The sequence below is a fragment of the Strigops habroptila genome, chromosome 2 (genome assembly GCF_004027225.2).
Source record: "Strigops habroptila isolate Jane chromosome 2, bStrHab1.2.pri, whole genome shotgun sequence".
Lineage (NCBI taxonomy): Eukaryota > Metazoa > Chordata > Aves > Psittaciformes > Psittacidae > Strigops > Strigops habroptila.
In genome coordinates this window covers 12,489,311-12,513,327 of record NC_044278.2, presented here as the reverse complement: position 1 = coordinate 12,513,327, position 24,017 = coordinate 12,489,311, and the positions used below count along the sequence as shown (strand labels likewise).

The 24,017-nt window shown below is 47.1% G+C and overlaps 2 protein-coding genes across 7 annotated transcripts in view; one reads left to right on the top strand and one right to left on the bottom strand.

The window, feature by feature from the left end:
* CFAP91 (cilia and flagella associated protein 91) overlaps nt 1-11,538 on the top strand; it is a 37,360-nt gene extending 25,822 nt beyond the window's left edge. For 2 of the 5 annotated variants that reach the window (XM_030471674.1, XM_030471675.1), the window contains 5 exons: nt 25-246; nt 1,506-1,654; nt 2,850-2,941; nt 6,213-6,505; nt 6,584-6,832. In XM_030471674.1, the coding sequence (XP_030327534.1) occupies nt 25-246; nt 1,506-1,654; nt 2,850-2,941; nt 6,213-6,487 (738 nt within the window). In that variant the 3' untranslated portion in view covers nt 6,488-6,505; nt 6,584-6,832. Of the gene's footprint in view, nt 1-24; nt 247-900; nt 1,703-2,849; nt 2,942-6,212; nt 6,506-6,583; nt 6,841-11,422 lie in introns of those variants that run through there. The other 3 variants (XM_030471673.1, XM_030471672.1, XM_030471676.1) reach the window with 3 other exon arrangements.
* A 981-nt stretch (nt 11,539-12,519) lies between these two features.
* The window catches only part of GSK3B (glycogen synthase kinase 3 beta), a 152,169-nt gene continuing 140,671 nt past the window's right edge, over nt 12,520-24,017 (bottom strand). For both annotated transcript variants that reach the window (XM_030471669.1, XM_030471670.1), the window contains one exon: nt 12,520-18,565. In XM_030471669.1, the coding sequence (XP_030327529.1) occupies nt 18,498-18,565 (68 nt within the window). In that variant the 3' untranslated portion in view covers nt 12,520-18,497. The remainder of the gene's footprint in view (nt 18,566-24,017) is intronic.

The window sequence follows — 24,017 nt, the reverse complement described above, 5'->3', positions numbered from 1 at the left end:
TTTGCTTTTGGTTTTTTTTTAAAGCTGTCATCAGTGGAAACCCAGTTGGCCAGGGAAGAAGGAAGGGTATTGGCAAACATATTTGATTTCCTGTCCAAAGAGCTGGTGAGGCTGCAAGAAGAACGCAGGATCCATGCTTTTGTCATGCTGGCTGAGAGGCAGAGGCGCATGCGGGAGGCGGAGGAGAGCGGACGGCGTCAGGTGGAACTGAAGCAGCGTCAGGATGAAGATGAGGTTTTCAGACAGGCAAGAGAGGGAGACTGGTGGGACTGTGGGCAGTTTGTAGGAACTCCCTCCCTGTGGAAGGGTCCAGGTGAGATGGAGGTGCTTCAGCTCTGACTTCTGTGGTGGCTAGTTTTAAAATTGAGGGGGAAAGCTTCATGAAGAGAGTGCCCATTAAAGTAAGGATGATCTAAATAACCCTACAGACAGTCCTGTTAAGCATATAATGGACGCAGGTAGGTTTCTAAATTTCCACAACATAAACCCATGGAGAACAGATATACCTAGATCATCTTTAGGAATAACATTTTGTCAGTACTTGGTCTGTCCAGCAGAACTATTAGGTGCTCTCCCAGGAAGGATGCCATTAAGCAAGGTTTTGGAAAGATTTTGCCCTCCAAAAATGGACTGCAAGTAATAAGAGGTACAAAAATTATTCTGAAGTAATGATAATGGATAACATAACCTCCAGAAACAAAAATCCTGAATTACCATATTCCATAACCATTCTATAGTCCTATTCCTATTCCCTAGCTCCTGACTGCATGAAACATATTTCTCCCAGTTGAAAGGAATGAGTGGGAGCCTAATTGACTAAACCAGTAATTTTCAGACTTTGTGGGAGGAGGTTAATACCAAGAGAGTCTGGCATCATGTTTATTTTTCTTTTAATTTTAGCTGCTTCTCTTTTCTGCTACTCTGAGTGGGAAGCAAGGATGGTCAAAGTGCTATAAGCCTATATACCCTTCAGACTAGCAGAGTGAAAACACCTAGGTTCTCTGCTCTACAACCATTATAAAGAAACCAATAATTTTATCTTGGTTATATTTATGTTACTTTGACTGGCTTGATGGAACCTTTTTCTTCAGGATTTGCTTGAATGAAAGCTGATTAATTTACTGAAGTCAATACTGATGATTATTATTTGGCCGTTGTTGCTCCGGGGACCATGAGGAGACCAGAGAACTGAGGAAGCAACTGCTACTGCATTCACCAAACTGACCTGCTGCAGCAGAACTGGATCTGTGGATAAATTTTTCTTCCACCACTGGTTCTTTCCTGCTCTTGTTTCTGTTCAATTAGTTCTTAGAAAGAATTATTTGAAAATACATTTTTACACAAGTTGTTCTTCCCAGAAAGCACCTCTGAAAACAAGTCTCGGGCTGGCCTGCCTGAAGTTAAGAATCTGATGGAAATCTGTTGTTCTTGCTTCTTTATCTGCTTCCACCACACTCCTGGCACAACAACAGGCAGAGAAACAACATGTTGGTGTTCTGTTCCAGGTGGTGAAAGTGCACCAGAGCACTATTGACTCCTACTTGGAAGACATTATCCTGAGTAGCATGGAGGACACAGCTGAAGAGCAAGCCAGGGAAGAGATTCAGAGAATGGCTGTAGAAATCAATGACATTGCTTATGAAATGGAAAGTCGGTACGTTATTAAACAGCTGTTCACAGCAGTTTAGAACCTTCCTGCCCATCTGCATCTGTGGTTACATGTATAATCTAAGACATGGGAAAGGCAGAGCAATACTGTTCATGATGGCTTTGTTAGTGTGGCTGTTGTATGGGAACCACACTGTTACTATCTGGTACATACACATAAAAGTCCATCAGAGCCTTATTTCTATACAGCATGTGCCAGATTCTCTTTGCAAATCACTTGTGGGATCTGTGAATCACCCTTTTTAGGTTCCTCCATGCCAATGTGATGCTGTGACTGAGCTTTAAGTGAATCTGGGAACTGCCTAAAGCAATTCCCATTCATACTGGTCTTTTCATTTATTTACACTACTACAGAAAATCCATTTGAAAGAGATGCTAAAAGATACAGCTATACAGGAGCCTTTCATTCTGGGGTGGCTGTTCTTTAAGAAACTGCCAGTTTCTGTGGGGGTCAGTCATACTGATGGCTGCCTGACAAGGCATTTTGAGTAGAGTAAGTTGTTGAGAACTCCACAGTGTTTGGCTGGGGCATCAGCAGTGAATACTTTTTGGGACCTGCCAAACCTCCAGTTCAGTTTCTATGCTATTTTTCTGGAATTGAGCCATAAAAATCCCAATGACACAGTGACTCTCCTATGGTACAGCAGCTGTGTATTTTGTAACTAGATGAATACAACCAGAATGTTGAAATCCTTGGGGAGAATGAAGCGTAGATAATGCATGCAGCCCCTGGGCCAATTGGGAACCCACCAAACACTGGCATGGAAAAGAGCATGGGGACCAGCCAAATGCAGAGTCACAAAAGGGAAGAATTCAGCAAACTCAGCAATGGGCCAAAGACTAAACTGACAAAAAGACACAAACCCTCAGAGGTATCTGCATGTCTAACTCAGTTTGTCATCAGTGAGAACTGGGTTCCTAAATACCTTTGAGCATAAGGAGTCTAGGGTGTTCTTCTGCCTGGAAATACTGCTTTCCAATGCAGTACTGACAGTGCAGCACAAAGGGGAATAGTTACTGTCACCTATTTGTAGGATAAAGAGAGACCCAGCTTACAATTACTGTCATGACAATACACTCCCTTGGAAATAGTGAGACTATTTGCAAGGGAGTCTCATATTTGCAGAGGTGATCTGGAAAGAAAATCAAAATACTAACACCACTCTGCATCTGTTCTGTAGTCGAACTCACCTACAATCAGAAGAGATTGTAGCAGAGATGGTTTATGATTTCCTCATTCCAGAAGCTGAGAAAATGTCTATCAGAGAAAAAGGTAAGGAGTCCAGTAACTATGTTCTCTTTGTGAACTGGTTCACCCTCCTCACTCTAGCTCACCGAAAGGAAAGATGCAGTGCCAAGAGTTGTCCCATTTCTCTGAGATTGCTCTTTTGCACTCTGCAGGTAGAAAGTTAAGCCCTTTGACCCTTTTTCACCAATTTCTCATGAGCTTTAGTCTTGCGAAATAATGGTCTGACTTCAGACCTGATGTAAGGTCTAGGCCATGCTTTTCCCAAGAAAGGTTGGACCAGATCATTCTTGAGGTCCCTTCCAGCTTGGTAATCCATGGTAAGTTTGGTTTATCTGCAATAATAAACTACATGAAGAGCAGCAGCTCATTGCATCTTCAAAAACAAACTGGGAAGTGTCTTTAAGTAGCATGGCTGTGAATTGTCTATTATATGGCAATTTCTAAAAACTGTAGAAGTCTTTAACAGGCAGATTACTTAAATATATGCCACGTGTGGAAGGAAGATAATATGCTTTCCTATGGTCTGTCCCTTCCCCACACTGGTTGAGAGCTAGAAGCAAAGGTAAGGGTTTAGGATTGGCTGTAGCGGTGTCAATGTTTTAAGTAGATAATCTTGCAGTTGTAAAGGATGCTTCATTTAGCCAAAATAGAATATTATCTGGCAAAACACAGAGAGGAAAGCCCTGGAAAGCTGTGTATTACATTAAGTATAATGAATAAATGGCTGTTCTTAACTGGGATGTGTCCACTGACCAGCACGCTCAGAAGACCATGACTGAAAAGTCACCCACAGAAAGTGGATATAACCTAAGTAAAGCAGTTGTGTCACAATAGGGTCTGAAGTGGCCCTTGCTGCAGTGTACTCCTCTGACTTGAGAACAAAGGCACTTCATTGTTTTTTTTTTCCTTGCTTTGTGAATGAAAACACAAACCCTGCAAACACATTTTGTGGTATCTGAGTTGTGAAAACTCTTTTTTTTCTTCCTTGTTTGTGTATTTGTCACAACAACAGTGTCTATTCAGCAGATGGCAATTCTGCATAAGCTTAAATCAGCTCCCTCCTCCTTAGCCCTGCTTCTGCAAGCCTACCAAAGCAGGTGATGTAATTTTAGTCAATGAAGCCTGCAGCCCAGGCACTAACACGCACAGGTTAGCCTGTCTCAGAAGGAAAACCAGAGAAGACCTGGAGATGGCCTGGGATTCTGGACATACAGAGGTACCATGAAGGAAGAAGATATGTACTGGGCTTAAATGCAACAGCAGCTAATGAACAAAGCACCTCAGAAGCACTCCCAAGCAACAGAGGGGATTAAAAAAAGAAAATTCAAAATCTGTGATAACTACAATGGGTTTGCCTGGAAAGCAGAGCTAGACCCAGCCAAAAATTAAAGCGAATGCTGACTGAAGAGCCAGAGCAATAGGTGGCAAAGCACAAGAGCTCCTTCAAACGTGATCAGATGAAATTTGCCACAGTATTCTTGTGACAGAAGACATCAAATGTCAGGAAGAGACCTGGCTCATACTCTCTTCTGCTATTGTTGCATGGGGTGGAGGGTACTCCATACACTTAAGAGATAGCTGGTCTATGAAATGCACGCTGTGATGAGCACACCCTGCGATAAACCTCCTGCACACCTCCTCTGATACCTTGACAGAAGCAGAATTAGTAACTACTCCATGTAAATCCAGAGGAAATAGTATCAAAGAATGGCATTAGATATGAGCATATCAGTGTATTGCATTTCTGTGGCAGCTTTTAAAGCTTTCCCCAGTGAGACAGGTTATTCATTACAAAACCATGTTTTAGCAACCTGGGACATGCTTGAGAATACACCTTCCTTGAAACTAGCAGAGGTGATCTGAGAGCACAGTTGTCTGGCCTGCCAGAGGAGCAAATCCACTTGTAGAACAAAGATTTGCAGGCTTGCAAGTTCAGTCTTTGCCTACATTTTAGCTTCCCCTTAAACATATCTATTTTGCCATTACCTAGTCTTTTCTTATTTTTTTATCCTCTTTTTGTCATATTCCTATGCATAAAACCAGGGATTATCCAATACTGGCTCATCTTCAAACCCCTCTGCACCTCACTTCTGAAACCTCCCTCATTGGAAGTACAAGTCAATGTGCTGATGTGAAAAAACTTGCATTTAAAAGGACAATCACTCACCAGTTTGAGCCTGCTTTCTTTTAGATGGAATTCACTGTGCATGGAGGAAGGGACTGCAGCAATGGCAGGAGAGTATTCCTAGTATAGTTGATGCATGATTGAAGCCAAAATGCTTTGGGTAGAGAAAGCTTTCCTGGGAATTGAGAGTTGGCTGGTGAAGGTCAGCTTTTCAAATGCAGGTGAGATCCAGCTGCATTCATTGTTGACAAAATGGACCTGGGAGATGGATAAACATAAACAGGATGGATTAGTAAGGTTGAGCAACTGACTCAGTGACAGTATGCAGAGCTGTGTGACAGCATGCAAGGCACCAGTGGTTCAGATTCACAGTTAAAGTACACCTCGGCCTTACGACACAAACAGACCAAAGCAGCAAGGAAGTCTTAGACTTTTGCTGGGAAGTGACATAATGAGAGCCACAGCTCATTCCTGCAACATTCCCCACACCCCACTTAGCAGCATGCAGTATTTCCGCATGATTTTTTACCAGCAGCAAGTCTAGAGAGAGAAAGAGGGAACAAAAAAGAATGGAGAGCAGTGAAGAGAATTGTAGGATGAATGCTTTGGCGTGGGTAATTATTTCCCAAGAGGTGGGCTGGAAATATATACAAATGAGATTGGATGAAAACTGTGAAACACAATAAAGAACAATCCTGCAGTAGAAAAAGGGAGATGATAAGGTAGGTGACTTAATGTGTCTATCATGTCTCCATGTCTTACTCTGAACTCAGTAAGGGTTTCTCAGTGCAGGCGAAATCATAACACAGGAGAGCAGATGTCAGCTCCAGTTTTGTAAAGGTCTGCTGCAACTAACAGACACTGAAGCAGCACTTATTTTAAAGCCTAATAACATATCCTGGGCAGTTCTGCCCTAAGCCGGAAAGGAAAACGCTTTGGCTGTGTTTCCCACTGGGGGGGTTTGTCTTCAAAGTGAAATGCAAAGTTGGTTGCTGCTATTAGGTGGCAGTAGAACACTTTCAGCCAAAGTTAGAAGGGCGTGATTTCGTTTTCCTGAGATAGGCTTTTCCACAGCTGCAGGAAGGCTAAAAGCTATCCCTCCCTTCTTCCCCCCAGAGAACACTTTTCTGCACATTGCCAAGTAAAAACCTTACCTCTTTTTATGCACAGTGAGGCAGTGTCAAAGAAAACACATCTATGCTGCTCATCAGATCATCCACAGGGACACAGAGAGGGTAGTGGCTGATCTGGCACTGCACCAGGAGACATCTGCCAGCAAGATAAAGAGAGACCTTCCTGCTGGGACAGCTGCTGGCCTGAGTGCAGCTGACAGCACTTGCTCTGCCACGGTTGCAGAGGAACTAGCTAAACCACGTGAAGAAGGCCCAGGCCAGACAGCAGCTTACCCTCCCGATGGATCAGACAAGGACCCCACAGCCTCCTAAAGACAGAAGATGAGCAAGGTGAGTTTTCCTTCCCCCCATCACTGGAGCTTGGAGCATGCTGAAGGAGAGGAAGCACATTATATTTACTTTCTACAGGGTAACCGGAATGGAAGATCCTCTCCCCACCTTGGGCTGTCTCTCCTGCTGTCTGCTGGCAAGGTTGTCCTGGAACCACTCTGTATACATTCTGGTGTGGCAGTCCCAGTCCGACCCCCTCCCCAACCAGCTTTGGACCTCATTAGCTGTTTTTCCTCTTCTAGTTTTTAAGAGAAGCTTAAGTGAGAAAGCAGTGTTGGCATTCTTTCTTTGTTTTCCTGGCACAGACCAATAAAGATCTGCACCTGGGCTTTTGATGGTATATCCTTGCATCAATAACATTAAATGAAACAATATTCCAGAAATGGGAAATTTTGAGTTAAGACCATACACAGTCTTTTCTCAAGCATGTCCCACTGATTCCCTTAGTGGAGTAAAGCCGAATGGCTTCCTGCATTAGCACTGCTATTAATGAAGTGTTAAAGTTGAATGAAAACAGTCAGATATCGCATCATCTTTTCACATAATTAGTTCTTGCTTAAAGAAGAGGCGCCCTTGACCTCACCAGAGTGGTTCCTGCCAACCAGGCAGTGTCTGGCACTAGTAAGTAAGGCCAGGTGATAGCAGAATGGTGTGGTGGGGGCTGATGTATCTTGTGTAAAGAACCCATTAACCAGTGCTTATGGCTTTTCCTGAAACTTTAACCTTTGGGCTTTAACCTTCTTGCTTTTTATCATTCCAAAGGAGGACAATTCTAGAAAGAATCTTATTTTTCTTAGAACAGTGTCAGTCACCCTGGCTTTCCAGCTCCAGAGGACTGATTTTGCCCTGTTTGCAAGCATCCAGCTCAGGATGTCAGAAATCAGCAGGCTGCAGACAGGCGCAGAGCATCTGATCACAGAGCTGTCAGGGACTAGCTCAGCTCTCCAGCACTCACCTGTCAAAATTCCTGAGGTCTGTGGGTTTAGCATCTGAAAGGTACAATTACACCGATACCAACATCAAACGCAGGAGCAAGCACAGCCACACCACCATACCCAAAATGCTTACTCACTGATGGCTACAACTTCTGCAACAGATAGCTGTATTAGCTCTTAGTGCTAAGGTGGTAATGGGCTGATCTCTGTGTACTTCCATCATTTCTCTGGAAGAGACTGTCCGCTCTTTGTGCCGGGTCTGTGAAGCCTCAGGTGTGGAGGTCCAGCTCACTCATCCTGAACATAACAGCACTGCTCCTTCAAAACAAAACCAGCAGCTGGTCAAAAAATCAGGCTCATCAGTGCATTCCTGGGAAAAAAATGTGTCAGGTTTTGTTTTGTGGATCAGGTTGGGGAGGGAGAGGAAGAGAGGAGAAAAAGAACCTGAGTGCCCCTGTATTCCACTGAGCTGTGAATAAGAACTGGAGAGGGGAAGCTGAGAGCTGCACCAGGAAACCACTGCTGGTCTCCAGGTCACTAACCAGGGGGGAGTCAGAGATGGGTGATGAGTTCAGGTTAGGACTCTGTGAGGATGATCCCGTTAAGGTTTGGGGATTTGGGAAAACCCACATAGCTCGTTGTTAAAAAGGGAAGGTAGCAAATGCAAAACACAGAAAGAAACACTCCTCGCAGTGTGGGAGGAGCAGCTGTTCAGGGATCAGCTCTTTTGCCTCAGGCCACCCTGGACAAATTTAGCCTGGTTGAGAGAGGGGGGATAACACGAATCACAAGGTCCGGTGTAATAAGAGAGACATGGAAAGCTTGATGCAGCAGAAGAGAAGAACAGGAAGACCGAGCCATCAAGGCATTTACTGTATGTCTGGGATGGCATGTCGAAATAAGCATTCTCCATGGGGCTCGGTGTACAATTTGATGTGGTTCTAGAAAGACAAGAAGTATTCCAGCAGGTGTGGGAGTGGATGCAGGTTGCAGCATTCTGGTATGCTGGGGGACACAGCCCTCTGCACCAGAGCGAGAGTTCAGGGGACTCCAGATGCTATGCACAGGCTGAGCTATAAATGTGTTGGCTCCTGTTATGACTTAAGGGACACCGTCAGGCTAAAGCCATCTTTTCCACATGACATGCCTCGCGTGTAAACTGAAGGCAGGATTCCTGCAGGAATCCATGGCAGGATTCCTGCAGGAAGCTCTGCTCTAGAAACTGCTTTCAATCAGCATGGGCGGGTGTTTTTTTCAAGCTTTACAGAATGTGCTTTGAGAAGGAAAACGAGCGCGGTGAGAGGGAATTGGGATCATAAATCAACAGCACAAGAATGCACCATTCCTTCTCGCAGCAGGAGCCAGAAGAACCCTGGGGAGGAGCCTGTACCCAACACAGGCACAGCAGATGCCTCCAGAGCTGCACCAGCGCAGTGGAAACACGGAAATTCTGCTCATCCCACTATTCTCTCCCCAGCTGCCGGCCGGAGGGAGCCTGGCTGTGCCACCCTGCAGCTTCTGCATCCTAACAGGAGCGGGAGACCAAAGCCTGTGGGGTCGCTGCGCTGCAGGAATGCTGCGGAATCGGCCTCTTGGCGGGGAATGAACAAACCAACAAACGAATGAGGGAATGAATGAATGCGGAGTGTCCCAGGTCTTCCCTGCTGATATTCCCCCTGATCCTTGCTCTTGCAGTGTGGAAGGAAGAAATCCTGTAGCAGTAACTGCAGTTCAGACCAACAAAAAGGACTTTCAGTAGGACAACTGGAAACCAACACACCTTTTTAATGGAAACCTAGACTGGTTTGGGTTGGAAAGGAAGCTTAAAGCTCAGCCAGTTCCAACCCCCTGCCACGGGCAGGGACACCTTCCACTAGAGCCGGTTGCTCCAAGCCCCTGTGTCCAACCTGGCCTTGAACACTGCCAGGGATGGGGCAGCCACAGCTTCTCTGGGCACCCTGTGCCAGCGCCTCAGCACCCTCACAGGGAAGAGCTTCTTTCTAATATGTAATCTAAATCTCCCCTCTTTCAGGTTGAGGCCATTCCCCCTTGTCCCGTCACCACACCAACAAACCCATGCTCTCCCATCTCTCCTGCCTCCCTTAAAAGCAACATGACCATCATAAAAGCAATCACCATCTGCCTCCTGAGCACTTTTGCCTGGCGAAGGTTTTGGTTACAAGAATGAACTGCAGAAGGGAGGAGGAGGAGATGCTTGCCATTATGCTGTAGGAAACACAGAATCATGGAAACATTTAGGTTGGAAAGGACCTTTAAGATCATCAAGTCCAACCGTTCCCCAGCACTCCTGAGTCTACCACTAACCCATGTCACTGAGGGCCTCGTCTGCATCTCTTTACCTCTAGGGACGGTGACTCCACCACTGCCCTGGGCAGCCTGTTCCAATGTCTGACAATCCTTTGGAGAAGACATATTGTTCCTAATCTCCATCTAAACCTCCCCTGGTGCAGCTTGAGGCTGTTTCCTCTTGTCCTGTCACTTGTTACTTGGGAGAAGAGACCAACCCCAGGTTCTCTCAGCTTTGAAGAATGCTTTCAGGAATGATAATGGGGTGGCCAACGCGTTGGTGACAGGAGGGTGAATACATTTTGCTTCCTCTCAAGCCCACATGCCTTTCCCACTCCTCATCTGATCCCACCTCGCTCCCTGCAGCCACGGTCTCCCTCTGACAAGACCTGCCACACATTCCTGTGTCAGTGGCTGGCTTCTGGATGCTGCAAACGCTCACCACGTGCAGGGCCCGTGGCTCCCAGCTCCGCCAGGCACCTCTGCCTGGGGATGAGGTTTTCTTTGCCTCCAGCCACATTTCCTCACCATGCAGCAAGTGAGGGGGCTCTGCAGCCTGCCCCGGGCTTGGGCTCTCCTGACAGATCACCCCAGCCACACATAGTCTGCTGCAGCCAGTCACAAGCTTCCGCAAGGGAAGAGGTTGCTCATTCCCCACTTACCTTGTCCTGGAGGACCCAGCCTTGCCTCTGGAGAGCGCAGACAGAGATCAGTGATGCAGAGAGCAGGGAATCCCTGAAAGAGAGAACTTTAACTCCATCGACCGCATGGGAGATCTACCTGGCTGCGTGCAGACTCTCAGCAGGCAGTAGGATATACCAGGAAGAAAACATCCGTGCCAGGACACTGGGGGTGAGCTGGGTGTGCAACAAGGTCAGGACTGCACCTGCACCGACCAAAGCCTCAGCATTGCGTGATGCTCACACCAGGACACGAGCGCGGGTTTCCTGCCGTGCCCCATGCGGTGCTGCTACCTACGCCCCTTCCTTTCCCGCCAGAGCCTGGGTTCGGCAGCAGGTTGGGTCTGACCCTGCAGCCTTTGGGCAGAGTGGTTGGGCAGAGACAGCAAAGAGCAGCCCTGCCCTTGCCGGGAACGCCCCAAGGCTAGCAAGGGAACATTGGATAACCCAGCCAAGCCCTTCCCGGGACCAAAGGGAGGGAAGTGAGACTGGAGACCGGCTGGTGAGGGTGTGTACCATCTGCTGGGCTCGCTGCCTCCAGGCAACTGGGCTTGGTGCTTCAGGCACAAACGCCGGCGCTCCCGCTCTCCCTTCCCTGTTTTGAGGCTTCCCTCCTGCTCTGTGGCTCTTCTCCCACCGAAAGCGACTTGGACCTTTCTACCAGCAGCCTGAAGGCTGCCACCTTCCAAATAACAAACACCAGGAGCCCTGACATTGACTTTTAATTCCAACGCAGTTTGGTCGATAAAGACAAAGCATGTCAGTGGAGCAGACTTTTGTACCGCATTCAGCGTGGTACCGCTTTGCATTTGGATTAGCATTTTAAGTCATTCAAAGGTGTCGGTGACTGACAGCTCAGTGGATTTGAACCTGGTTTACAGGCAGATCTTGGGATGTATTCTCACATGGGGAACAGTGACAGGATAACTGTTCCCTGGAAGGTTGCGTGGGAACAGGTTCTTGATGCTAATGTGTTTCATGTTATGTTTTAAAAGGATGATTGGAATGAAAATACAGAAGTCCCATTGATAATGTTCACAAGAATTACAGCTGGAGGGAGTAATGGATAAAGTGGACAACTGCAGCCTTCACACAGAAGGGCGAATGTAGTCCTCAGGTAAGGAGACAGTGTCACCAGGTGCAAGATGCTCTCTAGTGCCTTTATTTGGGGAGACTGCTGTAGGAAACCTCTGCCTGGTTTTGGTACCTGCTGCTTAAGGAGGGCATTAAAAGCTGTTGTAGAGGAGATGAGATACAATCGGAAAGATTAGAAAGAAGTGAAGGAGCTGAAAATCCCCTTCCAGTCAGCTTAGCAAGAAGTTATGTGGTGACTAGGTCCCGGTCAAGGAGCCCTGACATTCAGAAGAGATACCTGAGACTGGAGCAGAGGGTTCCTGTGCAAAGACAGTGAAGAAAGGGAGCCCACAGCTTGCATTCACCCTGAGAAAAGTTCAGGAGAGACAGGAGGCCTCAGTGCCCGTGTGTCTGGAAGAGAAGTGCCCGAGGATAACTCACCACCACGCCGAGCTCCTGAGGATTGTGATGAGGAGTGGCAAACTTTAAGTCAACAAACTCACTTGGCGAGGTGCTGCAGTTCAGGCAGCGATGCCTTTGCCGACGTAAGTGGCCACCCTTAACACCAGCGACCAGACTGGTCGAGCAGAGCAGCTCCGGTCTCAGCACATGAGGTCGTGGGACTGCTGTAAGTGAAGCGATGGCAGTGCTGCTTCTGGTGCTGCCAGGCTGCGCTCAGGTCCCTGGTCCCCTCGCCCAGGTAACCCAGTGCAGGCCAGAGTGGTGGAGGCTGAACAAACCCAGACCCGTGCCCCCATGGGTGAGTCGGGGCTGGCATCTGCTCTGGGGGGCGCAGCTTTGCCTGGGTGCAGGCAGCACTGCCACCACACCAAGCTCTCCTCTCGGTGCCGTTTGCAGGTGGCTCTCCCCATGCCCCAGCAGCACGCTCCAGCCCCGGGCACGGCCGGGACCCCCCTTCCCACCCTGCTCCCACCTCTCCAGCCGGGAGCGCGGTGCCGCAGGGGGTGTCACGGGGAAGCGCGTGTCGGGCACGGGAACAAACCAGGAGGAGGCTCTCTGCAATATAAATCTGTTTTTATTGAAGCAGCAGTCACATGACCTCGCATCTAGCCTTTAGGATAGCGACAGAGCGGCCCCGGCCGGGTCACACAGCCCAGAACAAGGAGGTTTGTTTTATCTTTTGCGCTAATAGACACGTCATGTTGAACACACACATCATCCAGTACCGGAAACCCAACCCAGAGAGAGCTACTGCTGATTTGCTGGAGGAACGGTCCACTGGACGTGGTCTCGACAAACTTTACAGATCACCACCAAAGAACATTACTAATGGGATCAAATGAGAAAAAGAAAACCAAACCCAAACAACCATGAGTGCAGGATTCAAAGCCAGCGCTTTACACAGGTTCTTAAGTTCGTATCTATAGGTGGACGGGGAAGGAAGATTGGTTGGTTTTAATTTGAAGTTATTTGTGTCCCAGGGTTCCTCTCTCCATCAAATCAAACGGTATCAGAGACAAGCTGGCATCTCTTGAAAACCAGCATGGAATAACACAGCTCAGTTAAGAAAACATGCTTATTTCTTGTGGTTTTTCCTTTTCATTATCATTACAAAGATTCATGTCCACCTAATTCTTGCGGAGTGGAAAGAGGCGTGAGGGCGAGGAGAAGGGAAAGAAGGGAAGGAGGAGGAGGAAAGAAAGGGGCAATTGTTTTGAAATAAAGACCACACACTTGGTATTTTTTAAATTTCATTTCCAGGCTAACCTACGTTTTATTTAATGCAAATTACAGTACCAGGTAACTAGTTCCGAACCGAGTCACACAGAACAAAACGTATTTACAAGGGGGAGTGGGGCAGGGGAAATAATAAAACATTGAGCATACTTTCCACAAAAAAAGTTTATATTTCAAATGAAAAAAAAAAAAAGAAAAAAAAAGAAAAAAAAAGAAATAAAATAAAATCAGTCACAGAGGCATTCAAGTAGTAATAATGTTATACAGGTTTTGCTTCTCCTTTAAATCAAGACAGATTTGCACAAGTGTATGCAATAGTTTGTATACAACCCACAGTCCTTAATATATATATATATTTTTTTTTTTAGATTTCCGTTTTTTTAAGATGGAAGTGGTCACGCTAATTGGTGTGTACAGGCCCAAGTGATCCATCAGCAACACATGAATGAACGCAAATTTTACAGGCAAGCAAATTATATATATATAAATATATTTTTTATATATATATATTAAAAATAAATGGAGAAAGACCAACACAAGGAAGCTACTTTTCTCGAGCTAACCCCTTAGGTACTGTTTTCCTTTCCTGTCCGTTTTGCTGTTATTGCGGGGTTGCAAAACGAAGCCAACTACGACCAGAACCGGCCGAGAGCCCCGTGGAAGTGAGCGGCCACCCCGGGGTATGCGCTGGCAGTGCCCCAGGGGCAGAGCCCGGACCGAACACCCTACTGTGCTTTTCCTCATCGGCTTTTCCTTTTCCTCTGCGGTGGCTGAGGTTCCCAGTACAGGAGCACGAGTCTGACAGGCTGCTTGGATTCTACTTTTCCAAGTACTGAAAACCAGGGGTGGGGAACTTTAAGTTGCAAGTTACAGGCGCCTGCCGTTATTTTAGCTAAAGCTTGGCTTCGAAATAAGAGGACAAAGTGTTGGGGATCTTCTACCAGCCAATTTTCTTTTGAAGGTCTTTTGTTTTTTTCCTTTCCCTAGCAAGGTAGGTAAATGTAAGATTAAAGAACACCAGCGTCTCGATCAGGCGTCCACTGGGGCAGACGGACTGCGATCGAGTCCGGCTCAGAGACCCACGCCACAGCAAGGCTGATGTAAAGGGCAGATCAAGACCAGACTGGGTTAAAAAACAAGCCCGAAAGAGAGTAACAGAAGAGAGGGACAGCTCTGAGCAGACTGTCACCAACAGCTTGGCATCACTGACCTTCGTGTCACCAGAAAGAAAGTGCAGCCTCTGCTTCACTGGAATGAACACGAGATGCTTCGAAATAAAACAGCAACCTTTGGTTTGGTAAAGAGTTAAGTGTTTTCCCATTCAAGACAATCTTATGTGGAATACTAACAAGGTAGTAAAACACAAGCAAACTAGTTTTAGAAACAAGGCCTTCGTGCTGGGCACAAGAAATCAAGAGTCATGTTAAACTTATCTCAAGAAAACAAAAAGTGACTTTGGGGAGGGGTGGGGGGGGGGGCAGGAAAACAAGGAGAAGGAAGGGAACACAAAGTGCCCCTGGGCAGAAGAAACCACCACAGTCTCCTACAGCGATGCCCCCGCTCCCGCTGCGGCTGAGGGGCTCCGAGCGGAGCATCCCTGCGGGATGAAGGGGGTTCCCTCGCTGGGGGCCCGGCCGCTGCCCCCGGCACAGCCGCAGGGAGGGTGGGAAGGCCGAGCCTCCTGGAAGCTGCTGCCGCCCGGATGAGCCCCGGGTGCAGAACTGGGGGGGGATCAATGAGCAAAGTCTAAATGAGCTCTGGGGCAAGTGTCCGAACGGAAGCGGTGGCTGCTAGCGGGAGGAGGAGAGGGCAGGGTGGGCAACTTGGAGACATCCCCAAAGCCACGGCTCCCATGAAATGGATGATGGTGGAGACGGTTTCCTCTCGTTCCGCTACTGATCAGGGTATCACCGAAACCTTACAGCACTCAAAGAGTTAGAAAGCAGAGGGGGGAGCAAAGATGCGGGTTTGGGGAGGGAGGAAGGGGAGAGACATCATTAATAAAGGGGGGGAGGGGGAGGGAAAAAAAGGGAAATAAAATTCAAAAAATCATGGAAGCGAAGGCACTCCAAACTATATAGATACACTATACATCGCTAGAGTTATTGTTACAATAATACAGGCCGGTACCTACTGTACAGAGTTAAAACTATATGGCTTTAAAAAGCTCGTCTACATTTTGTCTGATTATTAAACAGAATCACTGCCCTGAACGGTAACTTTTTGCTCATTAATAACAGTTCCTGGGTCCACATATTTACATACAAAACAATAAAACTCAAAACTCAAACAACAACCAAGAGTACGAATGTACACGCTTGAATTTGGTGAGGAGCTTTCGGGGGATTTTTTTGTTGTTGGTTTTTTTTTCCTTTTTTTTTTCTTTTTTCCTATTTTTTTTTTTTTTCTTTTTCTTTCTCATTATTTACAAAAAAAGGTTGTTCAAAGACCTGGATCTGACATGTATAAAAGAGTGTGTGATCCTGCCATGATCCTTGAAAAGAAGAAATCAAACCAGAGGGGCACCCCTGACCCTCCCCAGCCTAACACACGCACGCACACGACACACACAGACACCGGCAGAGTCACCAAACCAGAGAGGAAAGCTCTGCGCTCCCCTTCTCCAGCCTTCAACCCGAAGGCTAAAGGGAAGGGAAGAGCAGCCCCATTTCCTGGCACAAGCAGCAGCTTCTCTCCATTATTTTTATTACTGTTTTTAAACGCTGTGTAATTCACTACCTCCAAATGACAGCGCCTGCGGCCAATGCCTCAGCAGTGTTGCCTACACAGCGGATCCGTCCCCCGCTGCTGCCCTGCTTTTGGAGTCTCCCGCATCTATCTGGATCACTGGGTCAGCCAAGCCCTTCCACTTACCTTCTGGGACACTGACTAGCCGAGCTCCCGCGTTCAGATGCTCTTCAGCCCTTCCTCTTCGGTTGCAGGGAAGGATTTGGAAAGCTGCCTGTTTCTAAATGTGGGTGTGCTTTCCTATGCAGCCAGCTGGGATTTAACAACAGCTAAAGAGCTTTAAAACCCCCTTTTTTTTCATGTGTGTGTGTGCGTGTGTGTGCCCGACAGCAAACATAACATGTAGGTGGTCACTCACCTCTTCAAACAGCTCCTGCCTCCCCGGAACCGCGCTGCGTGCCGGGCGGGGGGAGAGGGCAGGCCTGTTCCCAGCTCCAGGGCTGCTACGAGTGACCACAAAACAAATCCCACATCAACAGTGTAAAAAAGTCCAAGAAACGCACCAAGCTCGTGAGCAAAAGCCCTGCTGCTGCCGCGGCCGAGCGCGCCGAAGCCGCTACTGCCGCCTACCCCGGGGCCGCGCAACGCTCCCCGTGCTCCCAAAAAGCAACCGCTTGCCTCAAGAGATGCCCGGGTGGGATGGAACAGCTCGCTAAGCACCAGAGGTGACGGACTACAGCTCCTCTGAAGGGGGGTAAGGCCGGAGCGGACACCCACCGCAAGCCTACGACAAGCTCAGGTCTCCGCAAGTCCCGTTTCCACGCCGCGGCTGCGTCCGGCCGCTCACCTGACCCTTTCCCGAGGAATATTGCTTTGACTTCAGGAAGAGAGACGTGGATGCTCGCGCCACGCGCCGCCGCAGGGAGGAAACCCGGGCCCTGAACAGATGGACTAGAACAAGCATTCACCTCGCGCTCCGGGCAGACTGTTTCGAGATCGTAGACAAAATAAAAAAAGCAGTATTGTATCTATGTATACATGTATATATTTATATAATATATATACACACACACTCATATATAGCCAGCTTTCCTACAAGTCAGCAGGTACATATTACTGTCGAGAGCACTCGGATGTGTATTTTAATATTCTACCCAATGTAAAACCATAATGGCAACGTGGCAACACGCATCAATAAATAGAGATCAAAAACAAAAAAATAAAAGAAGCAAGAGGTTAAAAAAGATGAAATTAAATACAGATTCTAGCTGTGGATTTAAAATCAGAACTATCGGAGAATGTGGCATCCTGCGAGTTAAAACTGCAGTTAAAAAAAGGAAAGTATTACAAAATAAACCAGTAGACTGTTAACAGTTCACATTATAAACCCTGGTGTCCTTCTCCTGTACGCACCTTGGGAAAGGGCAGCCTGTTCAAACCGAGAGCCGGGGAAAAGTGGGGGAGAAAAGAAGAGGAAATGAAATAAACCCCGAAACCAAACCCGCTTTCACAGCGGCCACTTCCCAAAAAGTCCCTTAAACATCCCCGGCTGGGCCGAGGGTTTTGTTCGTCCGCTCTTCTCTGCTGAAGACGGGAGCTGACTGGGCGCCGGCACCGGCCACGGGGCAGGAGCTCCGGCGGGGCAAAGGAGCTGCTTCCAAAAGCTATCGGGCTGCGGTCGTGCATGTGTGTGTATTATATTATATAGAACCCACTGGGGTAAGACTTTTCCCTTACTGAAGCTGCAGGTTTCTTCATCGCTAGCACTGGTTTTTACAATGAAAGGCTTCCACTAGCGGGTCAAGCCTTTGATACACGGCAAACCCTCCCCCCTCCCCCCCCCCCCATGGCAACCTATTTTCCTACCACGTTGCCCGCTCCCCATCCCGAGCCGGGGCAGTTCTTCAGACAACCTGGGATATGGATTCGCTGACACGAAACGCTGAGCTCTGTTGCATGACCCCTGCTAAGCTCCCGACCAAATTCAAGCTGTGCAACTACATCAAAGTCCGAAACTTCACTTAAAAAGAAAATAAAAAAAGAGGTTAAAAAAAAAGAAAAAAAAAAAGAAAAAAAAAAAGAATTTCAGCAGAGAATGAGGTTTGGGTTTGTTTTTTTTTTTTTTCTTTCTTGGTTTTGGTTTTTTTTTTCCTTTTTTTCCTTCTTTCTGTTGTGGGAGAGGGCATGAGGCAAGAGTCCTGGTTCTGAAGTACACAACAGCAAACTTCCAACATGAAGAGATTGTCGAGGGGAGAGACACTGGTGTGTTGTATTGCTCCGCTTTCCCTCCTCCCCCCCCACCTAGTCCCCTGCCCCGGACACCCTGCAGAGTGAGAATACAATGAAACTGGTTTGTATTTATAGATATTTTACAAGGTTAAATAAGAACAACAATAATAATAATAAAAAATTGAACACTAAAATGAACAGGTTGGTTGGTTGGTTGTTCTTTTTTTTTTTTTGTTTTGTTTTCTTTTTTTTTTTTTTTTTTGGGTTTTTTTTTTTTTTCTCCTCTTTTTAATTTTCTTTCCAAATGTGACCAGTGTTGCTGAGCAAGACTCAAATTACTGGTGATTTTTTTTCCTGTGCAGCTGGCTGCTTGGTACTGGTTCAGGTGGAGTTGGAGGCTGATGCTGTAGCTACACTATTGGTCTGAACTCGTTCTCCTGCGTTAACATCTGCAAAACGACAGGCGAGAGGAAGGGAAGAGAGAAAAAAAACAAGCAGTATTACCTCCAAAATACAGACACATCTGGAAACAACAGCCACGACATTCCGCACAGCGAATCCCACAACGCCCGCTCTTTGGTTAGGGTGCTCTCCTGGCTTCAGGGGGTGCGGGTGGCACGGTTCGGTCTGGGGAGAGGGTGGGAAGGTGGCCTTCAAGCTGGACAAAGGCGACCTCAAGGGCTGAGGGGTGCAGGCCCGCATGCAAACACCCCGCTGGGCTCTGGCAGGCTTTGTAGGAGGTAACATTGCCCACGTTACTTTCCAGTAACTCCAAGTGCATGACAAGGCACGCTTGCATCACCAAAACTAACACATCGAGTACCCGTGGCCACCACAAGGTTTCACTTGTGGTGCTGATGCTCTACTGTCGGGCCTTCTTGTGACAAAGCTGCCCGGAAAGGGTGTGAATGAGTGCAGACAATGAAAGCTACAAGCCTGCTTCCCCGGCAGAAACAGCTTGCATGTTCGTGTGCGATCCATGCACTTGTTGCCTCAGAAAACTTCTTTCAAGTGTACTGCTTTATTCCATGTTGCTCAACCAAAGTCGGACCTGCCACCCTCCGAACTGCTGAAGCAGATTAACATCAAGGCCTGAAGCCAGTACGGAGGTTTACACAAGCAAATGACACTGTTAGAGGATCAGCTCTCTGCAGTAAATGGTCTCTAACACCTCCTCTTCTCTGGGAGTGACAGTGCTCCACAGAGAAACAAGTCACAGGGACACATGTCAAAGTGCATCTCAATAAAGCACAGGGTTTGCCAAGAGATACCAAAAGGAAATTCACTGTAACTGTGTTTTCACAGGCCACGTGCATCAGGTATTTTCTCTAAAAAAAAGTGTTCTTGGTATGTGAAAGGAAAAAAAATGCACCAACTTCACCTTAAACCACTCTACACAGGATCTAATCAGTGCGGTCACAAAAAGGTAAGTGGACGAAAGGTTAAACACATAAAATACTCAACATGACAAATAGATGCGAAAAAGATATTAAGAGAGGCTTTCTGCAAGAGACCGTCACGCATTTCTCCAGCTTATTTTAAGTAAGGTTAACTGCAAAGCCACCCATACTGCACCAGGGGAAAAAAAGGGCCAAGACTTATTGTCTTAGTGCAGAGGAGGGCAGGCTGGGCAAACAGTGCGTATGAAAAGACATGACAAAAAGGAAGAACAGGTTTAGTGACCTCAGACTGACGGACAGTCTGACTGGCATAAATAGCAGACGTGACAAAACACAGCTGGTGGGCAGTGGGGGTGCAGTGATACTTCTCCAGCACAGAAGAGCTCGTGAGGCAATGCAGCCAGGCAATGCTCCAGCACCACCTGCTATCGAAACCCTCTCCTCTCTTGCCACACTGACCTGGCCGTAGCTGGAAGCGCAGCCATGAGCAAAGGCAATGGAATGAATGAGAGTCTAGAGATGGGCAGCACTTGCTGAGTGACAAATTAAGTAACACACATAGACCACGGCAACGACAATAGGAAATCAAACAAACAGCAGCATCCAGGAATACAAGGGGCAAGTGGGAAGAGAGGACGATGCCTATTTGAAAAGGAAATGCTGCGAGGAGCGTGTGGGAAGAAAGGGAAATCCTCCTGGGGGCAGAGGATGCCAGACGATGCTCTGGGAGTTTCCCGTTCCCTTTCCTCTCATCCCAAATGTATTGCAAACCCTCCCTCATGAAGGAACGACCACCATGATAAAAATCAGCTCACGCAGTTAAAGCACCAAGGCAGTGTGACAACAGTGCCAGTGTTATTTGGAAAGCCAGCCTTGCACACGAGAGACGCCCTCCTATGTGGAGAATTTCCCTGAAGGAGTAATACCCAAATCCCATATGCATGCAGACCAACGATGACCATGGAAATCAAAAGTGACCCAGCCAGACAGCTAATAGTTACCACACTTCAAACTCTCGCTGTGCCTGTTCTAGATTAATTTTCAGGTATGGATAAGGTCCAGTTAATGCAACATCTGCCATGCCTGATGCGAGCAGTCCAGCTGGAGTCTGTACTGCTGGCAGAGGATTTCTGTGTGTGTACGGAAAGTGCTTTTATTCCGTTTGCTGAAATGAAATGTGCCTTTTGATCTCCTCTTCTTGAAGACAGCAGAGGCTGAAATCGTTATCATCATTGCTACTGAGCAGAGATAAAGAAAAAAGAGGAGGGGATGGAGCTACTTCATGTAAGGTATGTAACATATGCTCCTTCTCTATCATCACTAACGGGGGAGTTGCTGAGAAATATATAGGCCACATGTTAAAAAGGAAATAAACCAGGTGAGGCAGCCCAAGACCATTTACATGGGGCTTTTCACAACAACTTATAGAAGCCCACCTGGGCTGGGACAGAGCACTGAGCCTGCTCAAGGCTTTAGTGGCTCCAAACCTGCAAGAAAATGCAGCATTTTGATATTCCACCTTGTTCTTTGACTCTGCATCAACAAGACACCTGGGGAACCAAGAGAGAGACTTTTGCTCTTTGCTGAGGTGCCAGAGGAAGGAGCACAACTCAAGTATGAGGGTCTCTGGACATTGCTTTACTCCTCCTCACCATGAGGCATCAGTATTTGGGCACTGGAGAAGAAAATCTAGGCCTCCAGCAGTGCTGCGAGAACATCTGCTTTGCAAAGCAGTGGCCCGTGCTACTGCGGAAGCCCTGCTGGGGAGCAAAGCTAGGAGCTTCCTGGTATGGGACAGATGGCTGTGGCTTGAGGTCAGGGCAGCCTCATCGTCTTGTCACCTCTGCCTGTGCGGGCAAAGAAACCACATCAGGGCTTGAGTGTCAGCCACCTCCAAAAGTTCTTCCAAACAGAGGGCAAAGTATCTCTCATCAGTGTAGAGCACCTCCTCCAATTGAGCTTTTCCCTCTGAGGAATGCCTCCGCTTTCTTGGAGGATTACTCCTTAGAAACCTCCCGGAAAGATGGGGCTACAGTTCAAGAGAGACAGAGGTGCCAGCTCAGTCTGAGAAAGCCCATTAGCACTAATGGGAGCATGAGCTTGTTTGATCTGTAATGCTGATGGACTGTGCTGCTCTTCTGCAAGGATACAGAAACAAAGCCACCACCAGCCTTGGAGTTCTCAAAGGACAGCTGAGAACATGAGAAGGAGGAGGAGAAAAGCCTGGTTTTCCTACTGTGCCTGCCTATGAATGTAGAAATCCCAGGCCCAGAGCAAAACTGGAACATAAAAGCCTGAAACATGCAAGTTTTACTCCTCCAACTGTCATGGACTCATCCGTGTGCTGAGCTTGCTGGTGCCTGAGCTTGTCCCTCTTTTGCTTAAGGAATTAAAGTTTCCCAAAACTCCCTCAATGGGAATACTCTAAATGCACCAAATGTTGTTTTCCTGAGCACTGTGGCCTTTTTCACCTGCACACACTGGCAGGTAACACTAGCTCTAATCTGCTTTGTTGCTGAAAGTTGAGGCACACTATCGCATTTGGGATTACAAGGGATCAACGCAGTGGGATGCCCACGACGATGACCCCAGCATCCCTGCTGGCGCAACTCCCCTGCAGGTGGCAAATAAACTCTTCCCCACTTAATGCCGACTAACAGAGGTAACTACTGCTGCTGGCTGACCCAGGGAGCAGAACACGTAGTCACACAGGCAGATATGCGTTTGGCTTGGTGTGCATGCTCCTCTCGCAGATGCTGCGGCTGCACAGCGAGGAAACCATCCTCCAGCAGCTAATCAACCAGCACCCACACAGATAAAGCTGCGCTGGCATTTCTAATCAATGGCCAGTATAATTCACAGAAAGCAAGCACACCATTTCAAGCAGAGGCCAGTAACTCCCATCTTCCTTTTCCTCTGCTTTGCTTTAGACATGCCACTAATGTTTCTCAAAAACCTTCAGGTAAATTTACTAACACTGGTGCAGCAAGGATTCATCCTACCACTGCAAAACCAGGTTCTGCTAGTACAGCAAATCCAGCTTTATCACTCAACAGAAGAGGAAATTTACAACAAAAACATTTTAACACTTAAAAATAAACCTACAGCAATTCCCCTGCATTTAAGATCATGATCCCAGGAATACTGTTGCATTGGGCTGTTGAAATTACCAGTGTGAAACTATCAGTTAACAAAATGTACTCGTTTTTGCTACGTTTTAAAAATGCAGATGTGTAACATATTGGTTAGCACAAGGGCTAGTACTGCTGCCTTGATGAAACCCGTTAATGTGGTATGTTGAAAAGCCATTATTTCCCATCTCTTAGTACCACACCACTGCTAAATGTCCTGGCAAAGCCTACCAAGACTTGGGACAAACAGATCTCACTTTTGAAGTTATTCTGTAACTATGACCCTGCCTTGGCGCCTGATAAAAAGCTGTGCTTTACACCTTGTCAAAAAGCAGAGATTCTGACTTGGCTGCAAACCAACACAACAGCTCTGAAACGGAGTAACTGTCTGCAAGCAGGTAACAGCCACCCACCTGGATTATCTACAGCGATGAACTAGTACACTGCACTCCAATGTACGTGCACCTGTGCCTCAAGTTTATGGAGTAGGCAACTGTAAGAGTGAAAACTTGGACCTCAGTATAAGCTCTGCTTGCTAGAGGGAGATGCAAGTTACACACTGATAACGTGAATTACAGTTACATGTAGCTTGCTTTGCCCTTTGAATTGCCTTGAGAGCTACATCTTGTTGCTCCATCAGCACCATTGTCGTTTCTGAATTTGTCCTGCTTAGTCACATTTTGCAGAAATGTCTCCTGCCTATCAGGATGCCCTTGGTTAGGTGAGATTGCTGCTCCCATGCTGCTTTAGCACTTACTGAAGAAGTAGAAATCTACCGCTCTGGGATGTGCAGGGGCTATAGGGAAAGAAGGGACCCCTTACTTGAAAATCTCTTGCTAAGTGTGGCATCAGTATGCAAAGCACAACAGATTAACATAACTGCAGGCAGGACCTAATCCTAAAATTCACAGCTCCGATGGAATTCCCACTGCCCGCTGTGGGAACCCCATGTGAATAACCAACCAGCTGTGCTGCAGAAACACAAAGCTGCAAGTTGCCCAATATTGAACTGAATTTTGCAACTTCTTTTCCAAGCTGCAAGGGTATTTTTACGGGTTTTGAACTATGAATAACAGGTTCCCAACTCGCTGCAGTGCTTGCAAATAGAAGATTTAAACATGTTGACATCAATAAGGTGGGGGTTTTCGTTGTTCTTTCTTTGGGGTATACTTCACATTTAGGACTCAGTTTAGGACTCAGCCTAAATGCATTTCCCCCCGCACATGAACTCTTGGAAAGTGGGGGGTGAAAACAGATCTCTTAACCCCATTAATTCCTCAAGACTTGTATCCTGGCAAAGAGAACTCCTTAAAAGTCATCAAGGGGACATTAAGTGAAACAATATTTTTCAGAAGGGCTTGAAATAATTT